Source organism: Haliotis rubra, unplaced genomic scaffold (assembly GCF_003918875.1).
Source record: "Haliotis rubra isolate DU_JTF1 unplaced genomic scaffold, ASM391887v1 Scf400, whole genome shotgun sequence".
In the NCBI taxonomy this organism is placed as follows: Eukaryota; Metazoa; Mollusca; class Gastropoda; order Lepetellida; family Haliotidae; genus Haliotis; species Haliotis rubra.
The window spans coordinates 157,388-176,573 of NW_025767081.1; the positions used below are offsets into that span (position 1 = coordinate 157,388).

The 19,186-nt window shown below is 41.2% G+C and overlaps 1 protein-coding gene across 1 annotated transcript; it reads right to left on the bottom strand.

Moving 5' to 3' along the window:
- Positions 1–9,078: 9,078 nt before the first annotated feature.
- Positions 9,079–16,717, bottom strand: LOC124287478 (28S ribosomal protein S22, mitochondrial-like). The gene is made up of 8 exons (XM_046724034.1): positions 16,591–16,717; positions 15,189–15,370; positions 12,501–12,665; positions 12,051–12,194; positions 11,579–11,662; positions 10,981–11,126; positions 10,652–10,754; positions 9,079–9,578 (listed from the first exon to the last, which is right to left on the bottom strand). The coding sequence occupies exons 1-8, from the start codon at positions 16,715–16,717 to the stop codon at positions 9,417–9,419; spliced, it is 1,113 nt and encodes a 370-aa protein (XP_046579990.1). The 3' UTR covers positions 9,079–9,416.
- Positions 16,718–19,186: the final 2,469 nt, after the last annotated feature.

A 19,186-nucleotide genomic window follows, 5' to 3' on the forward strand; every position in this document is an offset into this window, starting at 1 on the left:
TCCAAACTGAGTTTCCTATGTTCGATCTGAAAGACCGAATAAATTATCCTCAAAATGATAATATTTAATGTGTTTGACTGTAAAACCCATTAAGAGAAATGGAGAAAATATCAAACAATGTCCAAATTATAATCAGAACATCCCATTAATGTGTTGGTACCATGCGACTTATGTCCAGTTACAATGCGCCAGATTCCATCCATATAATACTATATAATACTAATGTAAACTCCACATCAAAAGTTTAGACTCACTATTGTAAATATAGCCACTTATTTCAGGCAAATGTTCTAACTAAATTTTGCAAAATATTCCATACTGTTTAAAGGTGCTGTTTATACATGAACTGATGTATTGTAAAACAAATTCATAACGTTGAAAAGATTATTGTCATGCGTTCAATATATGATGAAACTCGGTTAAAAATGGCGAATTCTTATCAAAACTTCGCACCAAAACGCAGCTGATCACATGCCTGATATTTGCATATACTTTTCAGCAGTTTGATGCATGATCCTCATGCAATTAATCTGCATAAGGTTTGCAGTTGTTTCCCCCAAGTTAGTGGAGAAATTCATCTTCGTTGTAACAATATATACATACATAACATATAGTGAATGTTTTAAGGGAGTCTAAACTTTTGATGGGTAGAATATATACATTACAATACGGCGGCCTGTGAACAGTAGTCTGGACCAGGCAATCAAGTGATTGACATAGCGAGCATCATACGCCAACAGGACACGAGAACAAAAAGTCAACGAAAGTGACAGTTACTTCTCGTCGATCGCTTCTTACCACAAGGGGGCGGTGGGGTAGCCTAGTGGTTAAAGCGTTGGCTCGTCACGCCGAAGACCCGGGTTCGAATCCCCACATGGGTACAATGTGTGCAGCCCATTTGTGGTGTCCCCCGCCGTGATGTTGCTGGAATATTGCTAACAGCGGCGTAAAACGAAACTCAGTCAGTCAGTCTTACCACAAGCAGGGGTTCTTACCCGAATCTACAAGGGGTTAATTGCTCGTGACCATCATTGCCCAGGAAGAAACCGAAAACACTTCTTTGAAACTGGCGTTGAAGACTTTTGGTATGGATGCCCACATCGGGTATATGTCGGTTTACAGCGGGTATTGAATTAAACTCAATTCTGGGGTGGAGGAGTTTGTTCGTCTGGTTGAATGACGCGACACTCTGCAGTATTCTATCTCTTGGACGACGGACTGTAAAAATCGATAAGAAAGTAAGATACTTTATGGATAACAACTTCTTTATCATATATGTTGCATCACATATAATAAAGAAGTTGTTATCCATAAATTATCTTTATTTTCTTATTACTCACCAACTTCTAAAATGCCAATCAAACAGATCGTGTAGAAATCGAGTCTGGGCCCATAAAACCAAGGACATATGATGTATTTAGCAGCGTCATACGACGTCGGGTTACGATGACACCAACACACGAGGGCCACTGTGCCTGGCCAAACTATGTCAGTTTCTACTCTCGGATATCAACAATCCCCGAACCAGATTATCCATTCTGCCCAGCCATTACTGCAATGCTATTGTCTTCTAAATGAGTCAGATCGATAATTTCCACAGGCCTGTTTTGAGTAGCCTCCTATTCAACTTGGTCCTTTTCAGTTTAAATGGAGCTGTGCGTTTCTATCAAAGTTATGTATTTTCTAGAGACTTAGCGTTAGTCTACGGGAGAACATGGTTCTATTTCGAAGCTAATTCAACAAAATGGGGAGTATTACAGAAGGGCAACAATCTGTACTCTGACGTCCTGAAGCTGGACAGTATAGTATTGATTTCACCCTTCGGTAGCCGCGGTCATACTTTATCAGGAAAATGCTTCAGTAACCTGACTGGCTTCGAAAATATGTAATTTACAGGGAGAAAATGCCCTGTGCTGTCTGAGGCATCTCGTTAGATAAGCTCTTAAAGATACTGACAGCTGATGCCGCTCATAGAGCAGCGTATTTGGGGGGTCAGAAATTGAGTGAGTGAGTGAGTTGGGATTTACGCTGCTTTTAGCAATATTCCAGCAGTATCACGACGGGGGACACCATAAATGGGTTTCACACATTGTACCGATGTGGATAATCCTTCGGGGTGACGAGCGAACACTACCCCACCGTTCTGAAACATGAGTACCAGAACTTGAGCAAGATGTATATTTTTGACGCATGGCGTCTTTAATTTTCCAAAACCAATGTTAGAGCCTTGCAACATTTGGTTTGGAAACCTAGACTCGACAAGCTTTCCAACGGTACCACATACACACAGCTATACCTCCGGTAGACCGATCTTTATTTTGCTAGCTAGCTGGAGATTGTCACTGGTCTTCAAGCTGAAAACGTGTACTCATTGGGAGGCTAAAGGCTCTGTGAAAGGTTGCCTCCCTCAGCTGGACAAAGATACTTATCCTAAATTGTCCAGTGATAGGGTCTGAGGTCTGTTAGGTGAAGATGTCCTAATGTCTCCAATCATTAAAGATCACATATACTCTAGGTAGGTACAAATACATACATCATTTATTGGCATCGTTATTAATGAAACCCCGTCATTAGAACTACTAATTGCGACATTTAATTAACTTAAATCGATATATTTGACAACAGTGCACAATTCTCTCCCGAGAACGAAATTTCAACCAATCAGAGGGGCGCGTCTCCGTGACGTAATGTGAGGTATACATAGGAGGGGCGATGTAGAATTCAAGGACATTTCCGAGGGTAGATTATCTTGTTTACAGTTTTGTCTAAACCTGAAATCGTGACAAATGTTGTGAAAAATGAAAGCTTTATGTTTTCACAATCTACTGTCATTTAATCTTGTCACCTGTTTTGCCTAGCTTTCCGAGTTACAACTTGTTTTCATAGACGATTCTGTCAAGATAGCAGTGGGACATTAGGAAGGGTGGATGTCCATCAGATGCCGTTATTTGAAAATATCCCCGGTACTTGTTATCTGATTGTAATAAAGTATCCCAACAGTGTAGGATTTTTCAGATTTTCTAATGCTTGGATCGTATAATGAAGGATCCAATTTGATCCTATTTCTGTGTTTTTGCCTCGATATTTAATCATGTTATGTACAAATATGTCTATTTCCTGCTATGATATTAGAAACACACATTTGATGTATTTGAATCCCTAAACATCAAGCCAAATCCAAATTCTAACGCTGAAAACACACTTGTAGGAAAAAGTATCTTCAGCAATGATGTTTACGAGTATGTTATATTTTCCTTTCTGCATGTCTGTGGGGACGGGTATGGTTACGACTCATACTCATACTGTAATGATATTTGGCCCCGTGCCATTGCCGGTCAAAGGGGAGTAATCCCGTTTACCATCAGCTGTAACCAACTTATCTCCCTTTGAAAAAGGGACGGAATTCTCGATTTGTTGAACGCGATTTGCCGCCTTTGATTGAGGGCATACTCCGTAATTATTCACTCGCTGATATTCACCAGCAGCCGACTCCTGAATCAAGTTGACGACGCGCATTGGAAGCTAGGAACCAGCTTATGAGGTATCGTGGTTCCCCACTCCCCTTGCACGTCGTCACGCCACCAGTGCAAAATATATGGTCAAAGGGAGGTAATCGTGTATACTCCGTGTAGGAGTTATGTCCCTTTGCTGCAAGGGAGGTAAGTCGATGTAGCAAATGCTGAATAAAAACAATGTTACTTCCCTTTGACCATCAATGGAACGGGTTTTCAACAGCAATAAGTTGGGATTGGTGTTGTGTTGATAGCAATAATAAGTACCACAGTGAAATATCGGTGCAAGGCCCATGAAACGACATCCCTGCTCACTGAGAACTCGCTATAGATCGCCGAGATTAGTTCATGGAACTATTGAGTTGTCTTTCTGAGGGAAGATCTTAACATTATTATACAAATTATGGGTACAATTGTTTTTAGGGCATTTCCATTTGCAGAAGACTCGAGTTCTGTCATTAACAGCCTGAGCTAATTATGACGTCGTGTATTGCGATTTATTACCCATATGGTGAAACATAACCAGTCTCATAATTATATATCACATGTGCACATACCACTTTAGCCTAGGAACCATTGTTTCTGTATTTCGTCGTCTATGAAGTCATTAAACAATTGAACGTGACGTCAACGAAGAGGGCCGTCACATTAGCTCAGCGTGTTTTACTGCACAAAATGTACATGAATAAAATGGTCGAGTGTAATATTTTCTTAATCATCCAAGTGCTCTCGCTCGGGCAATACAAAATTTCACACTCGTTTCGTATAAGTCGTATGGCACACTTGCTCGTGTAATAATCTCTATTATATGTTAATCAAATTTCTCTCAAAATAACGATCGCATTTACAGTAAGTGTCAGTCTCGCCTTCATTTCCTCGGGAAATTTTGATCTTTCACACTGACTCAACGTTTTTGGAACTTGTCTATAAAACTTGTGTACAATCCATCCCCCTGTTCTCTATTCAGTGAACCGCCTCATACCAAAAACAAAAGACGTTAAAATATGGTACTTGTTGGTCCCTGCCTGGCGCTCGGCATTAATGGGTACAACAAGGACTGGTCGGCTCGGAGTCAGTATAATGTGTCTGAGTGGGGTATTCATGCTTCACTGCGGCATGGTATCACAGTGGGCTAGCACAATAAAACCAGCTTCAGTCTGGGCCAGTACAAGCAGACGCACATACACATACACACGCATGCACGTCGTCATATGAGCGAAATATTCTCAAGTGCGACGTAAAACCCAATTTCACCTCACCTCATTTCATTTCACCTCACCTCACCTATTCAGTGATGGTGCGACTCCCTTTCACTCAGTAATGAAAACAAACTAAACAAGATTATAGAACAAGGAGAGAAAATTACTAATCGTAGCTTTTAGAGAATAGATTAACTACATGGAGGAAAGGCTCTAAATGTAGCTACAGCAATTATTACTGATCCCTCTCATGTTTGCCATGAATGTTATGAAGTTTTACACTCTGGCCGTCGGTGAGTGAGTGAGTTTAGTTTTACGCCGCACTCAGCAATATTCCAGCTATATGGCGGCGGTCTGTAAATAATTGAGTCTGGACCAGACAATCAAGTGATCAACAGCATGCGCATCGACCTGCGCAATTGGGAACCGATAACATGTGTCAACCAAGCCAGCGAGCTTGACCACCCGATCCCGTTAGTCGCCTCTTACGACACGCATGGGTTACTGAAGGTTCATTCTAACCCGGACCTTCACGCGTCGTCGGTATAATGTACCGACGTACAAATCCAAGCGTCATATCATAAAAATGTTTTTTGTGCCATTATTTATATTACATGGGTATTTATCATCGTAGTCCATCCATCTACATGCATGCTCAAAGCGCTGTGTTTTTTCCCTCGATCATTGGATGTCAATCTCAACGACACATCGTATTTTCAATCTCAACTCCCTGTGGATCATATAACCCGTGCAGCCACTTGGCGCACCAAGTTAATGTGGCTTTCCCATCCTTACGAGATACCCATTCACAGCTAGGTGGACTGGGACACATAGTCACAGTACTTTGACCAGGTTTACTGCACGTTGCTGTACCAGCAACTAGGTGTTAGCACGTATTCATGTGGCCACCATCTGGTCATTTACCAATGGATTCGTGGGTTCTTTTAAGTGCACAGGGTTGTGTACTGTACACTAGAGGTTGTGACAACACTGAAAGATTCTGCACACAAAGCTGACTCCCAAGATTTTCACAACCATCACATTTTGGGCTCGATCCCTGCACCTCATGCTCGCTGGATCAGTAGCCTGGCGCCTTAGAAAGCTCACCCACCACGCCCCCATTATCAATTTCTTTGTCGAATAATCGTTGATATTCTCCATTTTCATGCATTTGTACATTTGTGTGTAATTATGATCATGTTTTTATGTATTCATTTGATATACATATACTTATGCTAACTCAGATGTAAAACAAATTCCCTCACGGGCAATAAAGGATTATTGAATTATCTTAATTTAGCTCATATGGTCAAAGGGGGGTAATTGTGTTTTTACTCCATTGAAGAGTTATGTCCCTTTTCGCAAGGAAGGTAAGTCTGTGACAAATAGTGAACGGAATCGAAGTTATTTCCCTTTGACCACACGGGTCCTAAGTCCTTGCGACGTAGCATCTCGGTGAGTAAGTAGTTTGTTCGTTGTTTAACGTATATATGGCGTCGGTCTGTAAATTTTACCAGTGACACAGCGTTGAGTTGTCTGGACAACCTAGATTAGTTCATGCTAGCGTTGAGTTGTCTTCCTTTGATCTTTAACCGAACAAGCTCACTAAGTTGAGACCTTCGTTACTCTTCTAATATCATCTGAAGGACGATCTTACGTAATTATTGATATTTTTAAGGGTACTATCATTTTCTCAGTGCATTATTATTTGCATGAGCCTGCGTTCAGCCATTAAGGGGGAAGTGTACACGAAAAAATCACTTTCTTTTATGTGAAATAAACGGATTTTTTTAATTAGTTAATATCAATGTTTGAAAATATACACTCATTGATGCTGACAAAAGTTTGATTTTCGTGTAAACTTGCCCATTACGTGCCTGACAACTTAATCAAAGGAGAGTTGCCATGGGAACCAACATTCCTTCATTAATCCAGGTCCAGGTCCAGCTTTGTTGGTTTATTAAGGCTACATTCAGCAATTTTGGGGTAATAATAATAAATAATAGTCTGGACCTGACAATCCAGGGATTAACATGCTCATCTATCTAAGCAATTGGGATATGATGGCATCCATCAATTAAGTCACCATGTCTGAGCACCCAGTTCCAGTAGTTGTCTCCTTACAGGTATCCATCCTGAGCGATGTCTTTCTTCAATCTATTTTCTTCACTGAAACCTCTCCCAGTATGCTTGTTGCGTTAACAGTACACTCATAAATACTAGACCGCCTCCGTGGTGTAGTGGTTAGAGCGTCCGCCCATAGAGAGCGGAAGGTCGCGGGTTCGATCCCCGCCACGTCATACCAAAAGACGTTAAAATATGGTACTTGTTGGTCCCTGCCTGGCGCTTGGCATTAATGGGTACAACAAGGACTGGTCGGCTCGGAGTCAGTATAATGTGTCTGAGTGGGGTATTCATGCTTCACTGCGGCATGGTATCTTAGTGGGCTTGCACTATAAAACCAGCTTAAGTCTGGACTAGTACAAGCAGCCGCACATACACATACACACGCATGCACGTCGTCATATGAACGAAATATTCTCAAGCACGATGTTAAACCCAATTTCACCCCACCTCACCTCATAAATACTAAGCAATATAACAGTAAGTAGTAAATGACAGGGCCTGAACAGACAAGCCCTGCTTGATGTTATGAGCACTACCAATAATGACTACCGACCAAGTGATAATCAACCAGACAATTTATTCGACTTATACAACCAACATGGTTTGCTTGGGACAATGTGTGAAGCCCATCTCAGGTGTCCCCCATCGTGATGTTGCTGGAATATTGCAAAAAGTGGAGTAAAACCAAACTCCCTCACTCCTAAATGTCATAAATTTAAAGTGCACTTATCCTGACATCCATGCTGAAATGTGGATTATTTGTGTTCTCTGATCTGTGGATCTGAATGCACACCTGTTGTATTTTTGGTGAGAACACAACCCACACTACCCACATCCTGCTCACATATCAGGTACCTAGTGATGTTCCGATGATTGAAAATAATCGAAAATCGATTGAAAGAAGGATTAAAAATTATTATTGATTGTAAAAAACATACTTTTGATTAATCGAATTTTGTTGTTTTTGTATAACACCCTTGAATGAAGTAAACTAACCATCAAATTTGACAAATATTCACAAACAAACATGCGCTCAACAGCGTCAAGCTTTGCACATTGTAAAATTTAACCACTTTTATTGTTTAATTACAATTCCAGTGTCTTTCTTGCATGCATACATTTCATATTTTGCCTGAGAGCATTAGTTATAAAAAAAACCCCACTAATTAGAAAAAACCTCGGGAAAACCCCTTACAATTGGTGATTAAATTAAAAATGTATATATTTTGATTATAATCGATAATCGTTCACCACAATCCTCCAATAATGGATAGTGGATTTGGTTTACGATTCCCAACACTACAGGTACCTATTCCCTGCTGGGTGAACAGAGGCATATTTGGCCTTCGTCACTAGCCAAGTATGACACCACCTGCAACACTGGCTGTTCTAGTGTGTGCAGGTATTTGAGTTTCCACCATTTAGTCATCTATCATTGGATAGCAGGGTTCCTGTGGGCAGGGTGAATGTACTGTACACAAAGATTAGTGATTCACAGAAGATGAATAACAGCCTGGTTCTTGTTTCACAAAGAGACTTAAGCTCTGAGGTTATGGAAAATCCCAGACTTATGACAGTCGCAGCCTTACAGTGTCTTGGTGGACCGAGGCCCTGGTGTTTACTGAGATGGGTTACAGAACCTGGTACTTTAGACACATCACCTCACCATCCCTGGAAACTGACGGGATCTTGCTCCACAGTTATTGTTAATCAAAGCCATGTGCTATACACGTTTAGTAGAGCTGTGACGATATCGTAGTATCGATAATCCTGCTACAAATATATTGATGCTTTTTCTCGTATCGTGATATGTATCATAGACCTTAAAATTGTTAATTTTTACGTGAAACTGACGGTTATGTCAAAATTTACACTGTTAATTGCTATCAAAATATACATATCCTGAAATTTCTGTATCACACATCTAACGTTTAGGAATAACCCAAACATCAGTTAACATTGTTGGTATTCATTCGTGCAGTAACCTTGATGTTAAACATGGTTTTTATTATTAATCTTTAATTAAAATATTGTGAGATTTTTCAATAATATTTATGATAATCACATTTGCACATTCTGACAGCTGAGATGCTGAATCTAAGAAAGATCTCAGTCCGAAAAGCAATCTCAGTGATGCCATTGCCTTGGGACGCTGTTAAAGTAAGGGAGGTAACTCTTCAAGCTGTGCTCAATTTGTGGAAAAAGAGTCCAGAATTTAATAAGACAACAAAAAGCAGGTGATTAACTTATTTCCTATAATATAACACATACACAGGCATATACAATCCAGATAGTTTTCATGCAAACTCGATCCAAATCATTGGAATGACCTCTCTAAGCCTTTATCAAGGTGATTTTCCATATGTAGACTTGTAATACACCTGACTTAGATTCACAGTCACACAGGAACCTTTATGGGAGCCAGTTAGACATAAATGGACTCAAACACAGTCCAGCAGTCTTGACAAAGCTACTGGACTGTTGTGACGAGTCAACTTGGCACAGATGAATAGTACTCTCCACCCAGTACAGCATACTTGTTATTCAGATTATCCACATCAACAGTTTGGATGTTGAATCACTGCACGTCAGTTGTGACAGGGTCAGGCGTACTTCTTGGGTACAGCGTGGTATATCTCCTGATGGCCTCCGCCTTGGCTGCCCTGGCCTTCTCTGGGTCCACACTCTGGATAGCCAGTTCAAGTTCCGCCTTGTGTTTACACTCATGTTCTAGGTACACCTGGAAAAACAGCCAGCGAGTGAGTATATCTATGATACATTGTTAACTCCTATCTATGATGCATATTTCACTTCTATATCATCTATGATACCCGAATCCTCTTAGCTAATAATCTCAAGATACACATGTAAATTGAGGACAATCTTATGAATATACAACTTTTTTATTATGTATAAAAGTTGCATATCCGTAAAAAAAATCCTCATTCTACATCTCCTCAACTTCTAGAATGCCAATCAAAGAAGAGATACACATGTGACTGTAATTATATGATATTTTAAGTATCCTTGGGTGAATGTGGAACTGAAACTTTGACAACAAAATCTTATAATCACATACTTATCCTATCTCACTCAGTGCAGTTCATCTTCCTTTGAAGCTACTTAAGACCCAATCATAAAACATGTTTACAGCTTCAAAGAGGACACCTCATCCCAACACATCCCAGTCCCATGGTTACCACCTTAAACAATGGATCAGGCACTGCCTGAATCCTGTGCAAGCTGATCGGATTAGGTCCCCAGCATACTCACTCTCTTTCCTATCACCTAAGTGTGTGGCAGAGGCGGATCCAGGAATTTTCAGGGGTGTGTGTGTGTGTGTTCAAACCCACTGAACCCCTCCTCGGTTCTCGCCAATGCAAACATTAACTTCAATGTGGTCTTAAGTCATTTTCAAATGTATCCGCCAATGGTGTGGGCATATTTTACGCTGAGTCTGACTGTCAGAACTGTTTAGTTGCTGCCTGTGATTAGCATTGGATGGTAGAGAACAATTCTTACCCAGGTCCCAACCTGGTGTGAATGCATTAGAGTGAGTGAGTTTAGTTTTACACCACACTCGGCAATATTCCAGCTAAACAGCGGCAGTCTGTAAATAATCGAGTCTGGACCAGACAATCCAGTGATCAACATTATGAACATCGATCTACGAATTTGGGATACGATGACATGTGACCACCTGATCCCGTTAGTCGCCTCTTACAACAAGCATGGGTTACTGAAGATCAATATTCTAACCCGGACCTTCACGGGTTTGAATGCATGAGACAAGACACAGACAATATTAAATACCTTGATAACATCTTCTTCATGATTCTCTCTGCAGTAAACTGCGGATGATGACTGTGTATGTACAAGGTGGTAAATGTTGACTAAGTAAGCAGCATCATGAGCTCTGGAAAAAAAAAAAATAATAATAATAATATTGATTTTTTATTGATGTTATATTTTGGGTTACACTTTCTCAGCCTGGTAATGATTAAAAAGAATTTGGGTTGAGTCCCGTCTAGGATTTCAACCCACATTCTCTGTATGAGGCACCGAATTGCAAGCACACAAAGTAATCTTACCAAATCAGCCACCATGGTTTACACAAAAATAGAAGTTAGAGATATACTCACAGGTTTCTCAACAGCATGTCAATCAGCAGGTAGTCTATCTGTTTGTTCCAGACTAAATGAAAGGCCACTGGTCCAAAATGCCTTGTAGATCGGAGATCATCATAATCTCGCTGATCATGGACAGACTGGTAACATCTGTGAGTTATCTAAAACAGTAAGATACTGAGTCAAGGGTAGTGTTGAGGGAGTGAGGGAGGAAGTTTGAGGTTTTAATATCACTGCAGGGGACACCAGAAAAGGGCACCACACAATTTACCCATGTGGGGAATCGAACCCGGATCTTTGGCATGACAAAAAACACTTTAACCACAAGGCTACCCCACTGTCCCAGGGTAGTGTTGAAAATGGTTAGGTTGAAGAGTTGCTGGATGAAAATGATTGAGTGAGAGAGATGACATGGAAGTTCTCATAAGTACAGTCAAGTCAAGTCATTTTTTGTATTTGTGGTCAATGTTAGGAATGCATGTTTAATAGTGTGTTGGCCAGACTGGAAACAAATTTGAAACATGAAATTAGGGCAAGTTTGAATTTAATCGAATGTTGGTATGAAATGTGTCACTGAAAATGACTGAACAAAGGGTGATAACTCTGTACATACCCTGATGTAGTCTGGGTGATCAGGCTCAAACTGAACACAGGCTCTGTCCAGAATGTAAGCATATTTCTTCTTCTTCAATAAATTCTGCAACCAAATACAGACACATACTTTACTGGAATCTGAGTAAATATGTAGCTTGAATTTGGTTTCAAAAACACAGGGTTAAACAGTTAAAATGAGTGAGTGTGGTCTTACACCACTTTTAGCATTATTTCAACAATATCACAGCAGGGGACACCAGAAATGGGCTTCTAACATCCATGTGGGAGATCTAACCCAGGTCTTTGTCATGACAAGGGAACGTTTTAACCACGAGGCTACACCATCACTCCCAGCTCATATGAACCACAGCAGCTAATTTGTAGTTATCTCCCTTGATCTTATCTCCCTTTCATTGTCACGTAACAGATACACAGATGCAGGCTGGGAACACTAGCAGGTGAAGGTGCAAGAAGCAAGTCAGTTTTCTCACCTCAAGGTTTTCGTCCAGGAACATCTGAGGCATCACCAGCATCCTGCCTTCCCGAGGATTGTAGATCTGGTTGATCTTGTCTCGTTCTTCCCATGATGCCTTTCTCAAAGTTCCGTTTGGATCACGGACCACAATCAAACGACTCTACAAAAGTAGGAACATGTACATTATTACTGTACATTATTAAGAAGGCAGGGGCGTAGCAACCATTATAAAAAAAAGCCCGGGCTTACACAAGATTGTTGCTAAAAGGGTGGGCAAGCCCTCAATACTGTCTTAATATGAAGCTTTGCAACCTATCGGGCTTACACGAAAAAATTGGCTTGCTACGCCCCTGGAAGGCTGCAACTAAACCACCTGCCATAACAATAACCACAGCCTGGAGTTGCCAGATTAAATGCTGAACACAAAATTACCTGTCAGTGACACTTAACGCTGTAACTCACTCACCCTGTCAGACACACCAAAAGTGATGTCTGTGAATACCAGTTTGGATGTCTCCAATCCCTCCAGATCTGGATCTTGTGTCAACACTTCTGTGATGGGCTGTCTCATCCCCATGTAAGGGGGCATCTGTAGACGCTGCTTGGCTCGTCTCAGTGCCTTTTGTCCTATCTACAAACCATGCACAAACAATTTTATATGGAGAATCACCACTCCATGTCCTTTCATATGAAATATAACAAGCTTCTACACTAGCCACATAAAGAAACTGTGCATTGTCAAAATATTATCCCAGTTGATAAGTACGATAACAATGTCAAAGGTACACATAAACTTTAATGGAGGGATCATGAGACCATAACATGTCGGGAGAATTTCAACTGAAAAGTGAATCACAATGACGTCACGAGTCCACAAGCGGGACAGGGGTCAAACGACCATGTCACAAGCTCAATAACGGGTATGTCCACCATCGGCATTGAGAACAGCAGTGCATCGACGACGCATAGAGCCTATCAAACGTGCAAGGAAGGCTTGTGGGATGTCACGCCAGATTCTCTCAAGTTCTGTTGCAAGGTCAAGGACGTTATCTGGCAGATGAGGAAGACAGCGTAGACGTCGATCCATGTCGTCCCAAACATGCTCTATCGGGGAGAGATCCGGTGAATTTGCAGGCCAAGGCAGTAAGTCAACGTTGTGGTGTTGCAAGAAATCCATAGCAACCCTTGCCGTATGAGGGCGGGCATTGTCCTGTTGGAATGTTAACCCAGGGCCATGACGTTGCAGAAAAGGAATTGCCAGAGGTCGAAGAATCTGATCCCTGTAGCCCACACCAGTTAAGTTGCCCTGAACAATCACCAGAGGAGTTCTTTGGTGTGCTGTTATTCCACCCCAAATCATCACAGAACCACCACCAAAGCGATTCCTCTCCAAAACACAGGCCTGTGCATAACGTTCTCCCACGCGTCTATAGGCACGTTGACGTCCATCACTATGGGAAATGTTAAACCTGGACTCATCTGTAAAAACAACATTTCTCCACCAAAACAAGGGTCTGCGGACATGATTTCGGCACCACATTCGGCGAGCTTGTCGATGACGTTGTGTCAGGAAAGGCCGTATGGCGGGACGTCATCATGGTCTGATCCCGTGATGACATAAACATTGTCGAACTGTGTTGGGGTGGGTACGGCGAAGTCCTGGGATGGTTCGGGCAGTCATCACTGCAGTCTGAAACCTGCGGCGAAGATGGGTCACCCTTATCCATCTGTCCTGTCTTGGCATTGTTACACGTGTACGTCCAGAACGTGGCCGATCGATGACGTCATTTGTGTTCTGGTAGCGTCTCACCAGTGCAGAAATGGTGTTCCGGTGGCAGTGGAAATGTGCAGCCACTTGTCGTTGAGACATTCCCCCACGGACCATCCAAATGGCCTCATGACGTTGTGCAGACGTGAGCCTTGGCATGCTATGCATTTCAATAGCCGTTTAATTTTTTGAACGATCGCAAGGGCAGGGGTTGAACTTTCCAAAGTGACAGTATTGTGTGGCTTTCATTTGCTCTGTTTCTCTTTCCCAGAATGCACGTACACAACGTATTGCACGTCTCAAGGACGAACCCACTGACGTCACGGAACGTGGCACGTGGAGGTATGTTGGATACATGTCACTAATCTCTGAGTTTAAATCCTTATGTGTCTACACAGGTTTGATCAATTTAGATTTAAAATTTTTGTATGCACAGTTTCTTTATGTGCCTAGTATATTTATCATCCAAAATCTATCTTCCAACTTTTTCAGTGTGTTAGCAGTAATAACCAGTGTATTGAGTACAACTAACCAACTTCAGTAGCAGAGATTAGAATTACAGATGCATAACATTAGATTGGTTTATCAATGTTTTACCTTATTAGTTCTAAGGGTCTTTGCAGACAATTTAAGGGTCCTGTGAAGTAACAGTGTAGAGAACCGTACATTTTGATAATTTCTTTAGACACTGGAATGAATCATTGATTATATGGTGAATGAAATGATGTATATAACTGCTGTGAATGAAACTATGAAACAACATAGATGTGTAGTCGGTACAATGAATAATACTCACTGGACGCAGTGAATTATTTTTTGTGCGTCCATTCTCTACATTTGTGCGTATTGGACTAACATTTGCATGTCACATAAAACCCTGGTTAATAGTGTGTTGACATTTGCCATTCAATCACTGGGATGTCTGGTCCAGAATACATTCTAAACAGGTTGCTGCCATACAGCTGGAATGCTGCTGAAAGCAGTGTTAAACAAAAGAACAAAATAGGGCTGGGACGGGTCCAAATTATCTACCCGGGTACCAGACCCCCTATTACCCTACTCTACCCAGATACCCGATATGTTAATTCCTGACATCAAATTTGTAAGAAATGGCAATATATTCTTCAGCTCGGATGCTAAAATTCGAATTTTTCAATATCTTAATCATGTTTTATATTCAAAACAGGTGACTGTAAATAATGTCTAAATCTTCAAAGACAGTACAACATAAAAGAATAACATATTACATTGTTTGTAATCTATTAGTCACATGATCATAACGGGTCCAGATATTGAGACGGGTACCCGGGTCCAACTCATTACCCACCCGTCCCGGATATCCGGGTTACCCATCCCAGCCCTAGAACAAAACATCACCACACTGACCTGCTCCAATTCTTCATCTGTCAAAAGCTTGTACTTTGGTTTGGAGAGAGGTGTGGGTTTAGGCTGAGTGATCTTCATTATATCAAAACCAGTGATCCTTCTAAGTAGTCTCTGGATGTCACGATGCAAAAAGACTTGGAATGGATCTTTTTCCTCTTGCTGACTTGAAGAATAGAAGGCAGCTAAAAGAAACAGACATAAAAAGAGCTAAAAGCTATGTCTAGAAAATGAAATTAGTTCAAGTCGGAATGAAACTGTTGTTTCTGATACATTTGATTGCGTTATAAGACAAGCGCATACAGAATGATAAATATTTCGCAATGCACAATACCACTTGCAATTAGTTGAACAGGAACAACTATATACAGTTTGATTTTGGGTTGCAGGCATATTGACACGTCCACCGGGTACTGGGTACCTTTCTGGGTACCTTTCTGTATTTTCACTTTGTTTCGGGTACATTTGAATTTCTGTATACAGAAACGTACCTTGGGTACAAATCTGTATTACCTGTGCCGACAACAATACCTTCAGCAAAAGTAACAACTATAGTATGTAGAAATAAATATTAGGTTGCACTTTTCAATAAGCTAATGTTTTACACAGTTAAATAGTGCTGAGGTAACCTCATAGTCAGGCAACTAACCCTAAAATCAAAAAGCAGTGAAGCATGAACAAGGATCAGGGCCAATGAGCAGGTCAGGGACAAGAGGTGAGGTGAGGTGAAATTGGGTTTTACGTCGTGCTTGAGAATGTTTTGCTCATATGATGACGTGCATGAGTGTGTATGTGCGGCTGCTTGTACTATCCCAGACTTATACTGACTCCGAGCCGACCAGTCCTTGTTGTACCCATTAATGCCGAGCGCCAGGCAGGGACCAACAAGTACCATATTTTAACGTCTTTTGGTATGACGCGGTCGGGATCGAACCCGCGACCTTCCGCTCTCTGGGCGGACGCTCTAACCACTACACCACGGAGGCGGTTCTCAGGGACAAGAATACACGTTGCATTTTAATGCAATCAAACTGTAATGCCTGAAAAGGTGTAATGTTGATAGAACCGTAATGTGATGATCACACATGGATAGACAAAATGTTTTCTTCATATTTGTTTTCTCGATAAATCTCAAAAGTGACGATATCTTAGATGTTTCACACAACAAAAAGGAATGTAGTGCTGTAAGTGTGACATTTTAGTCTGGCGTGTGTCCCTCGTATGCGTTATTTCGTATGGAAGATACAGGGGGTATGATGGTACAGAGCACTATTCCTGTACGACATCGATCCCAACACTGCTACTGTCACACTCTTGATTTCAGAGAAACAGCAGACGCCCGGGCTTTACCAACAGAAGATTATCACATAAAACAGACTTCCCAAATGTTACAAATTAACCCAACCTTGCAATGCAGGTGTCCTGTTGAAAACTGATGATCTTAACTGTGCACCAACGGGATGACATCGTCTTAACCACCGAAATAATTGACTGCTAACAGCGCACATGACTTTATCCAAGGGCGCAGCCATCTTGAGGACAGGTTATATTCAAAAACATGAAAACACAAGAAACGAAATTTGATTTCGCTACATCGTCTGGTTGCAACACACGTACGATCGCTATAAATCTGTTTGTCATTTGTGAAAAGAGAACAAAGTACATTTATAAACATGGCAATAAAATCAATAAAATTGTTCAATTTGATTCACTTTTGAAAGAAGCAAAAGGGTATATTGGGGCTCTATGGGTTAGATGCTTGATTGGCATTTTAGAAGATGATATTTGATGAACATAGAGATTTTTTCTGGGTTACATCTTCTTTTTATTCTCGAGTACAACGTTTCAGGGCTTGTTCTGGCTCCATCATCAGGTAAAACTGATGAAACTTCTCCCGCTACACACATTACATAAAATACATAATGAGTATAGTGGGACAATTTTCTGTAAAATCCATTTCCTCGCCGATTTCGTTCAAATTTGAAATATAAGTTACTCATAACATATAAAAACAATATACGGTTGCAAAAATCTAGATTTTTATTTTTAAAATTTATTGTCCAAACAGTGATTCAACCCCCTGTGCTCAGTAGCCTACATAGAACATAAAAGTAACATAAACACATATGATTTGGGTAAGTATCAAAGATATAACCACGCCCTGTTAAAACCGCTTGGGAAAAGAAAGTACATGTACACACCCATGTGGTGGCTAAGAATGAAAGATACAAGACGGTGTAATACGAGTTTCATAACAATGTTGCGCGGGGTGGGGGTTGGGGAGATGATGCAGGGGTGTCCTGATGGTTTATTAAATGACCATTGAAATTCTCTTGAAAATGAAGTGTGCACCCCACTCTTCTCAAAAAGCTGTATCTGCCCCTGACGTCCACCCAGTTTTAAAATGTATACTTTCTATTGCCGGTCAGTGTATTTGGGTAATTTTCTGTACTCAACACATTACAGGGAGTAGCCTAGTGGTTAAAGCGTTCGCTCGTTAGGCCAAAGGACCCAGGTTCCATTTCCGACATGGGTACAATGTGTGAAGCTCAAGATCATTTCTGGTGTCCACCATGCAACTATTGCTGGAATATTGCTAAAGGAGTCGTAAACCCTTACTCACTCACTCGTGTCAGCTAGATTTACATTTTACAATGTTTTGGGGGGTATGTGAAGAAGGTTTTAGGCCACTTTGACAACAGTTCAGATCTTTGATAATGGGGGCACCAAGGGCGGGTTTCGGGCATTCAGGAAGAAATCGGATATTCCACTGCATTGATAACTTGATAAATAAACTGACGTAAAAAAGAAAGTACACACCAGGCTTTGCTAACATTATTGCTCGCTACGTCTCACCACAGAAATTACCACGTCTTACCACAGAATTTAAAAAAAAGATTTCCTTCCTAGGTTTGTCAGTCCAAACCCGTGCTGTTCGGTCTCGTCAAAATTATACAGTCATATATCTTTATCACTCCGGTTCCCATCCCAATTTAAAGCTGACATCCCGTGATATACTTGAAATACTGTTCAAAATGCCCTCATGCGACACCCACTGCAATAATTATGAGTGGTTATCTCCCTTTGACCACATACCCATGACGGACCCACCCCCAATAAACGCCACATGTGTTCATGAATAACAGTCGACAGGTTCATAGGGTGTACATCAGTGAAAACATAACTTACTCAACATTTGATAAGGATACAGAGATAGTTTACACTGATTACATATAAATCATGGAAATGATGGTTTGTTTCGCAAAAGTTGGGACGTATTTTCATGTAGGGAGTGACATGGGTTTTACGCCGCTTTTAGCAATATCACGGCGGGGGGACACCAGAAATGGGGTTTTTTTTCATTGTACCCATGTAGGGAATCGAACTCGGGCCTTCTGCGTGACATGCGAACGCTTTAACCACGAGGCTACCCCACCGCCCCTTCATGTAAGGAACTGACCCGTGAAGATCCGGGGTATAGAATAGGTCTTCAGCAACCCATGCTTGCCACAAAAAGGCGACTATGCTTGTCGTAAGAGGCGACAAACGGGATCGGGTAGTCAGGCTCGCTAACTTGGTTGACACATGTCATCGTTTCCCAATTACGCAGATCGATGTTCATGCTGTTGATCACTTGAATGTCTGGTCCAGACTCGATTATTTACAGACCGCCGCCATATAGCTGGAATATTGCTGAGTGTGGCGTAAAACTAAACTCACTCACTCATGTAAGGAAAACTGTTCTCCTCACCTCAATACAAAGGTGCTCGAGTTGAACATTAATCACCCAGTTTAATTCCATTAAATTCAATTTAATTTCATATCTGCTACACGTAACTATCATCCGAAATTAGGTATTAATGTATGCAAGTTTATTGATTTGTAAACGCACTGAGGCAAGCCGACGCTGGTACTGTGAAAACAGCGTTTTGATTTCGCCTGGTCTCCAGATGGTGCGAAGTATTGTCCTTTAAGTGCTGACGTACTATATGAGTTGTGTG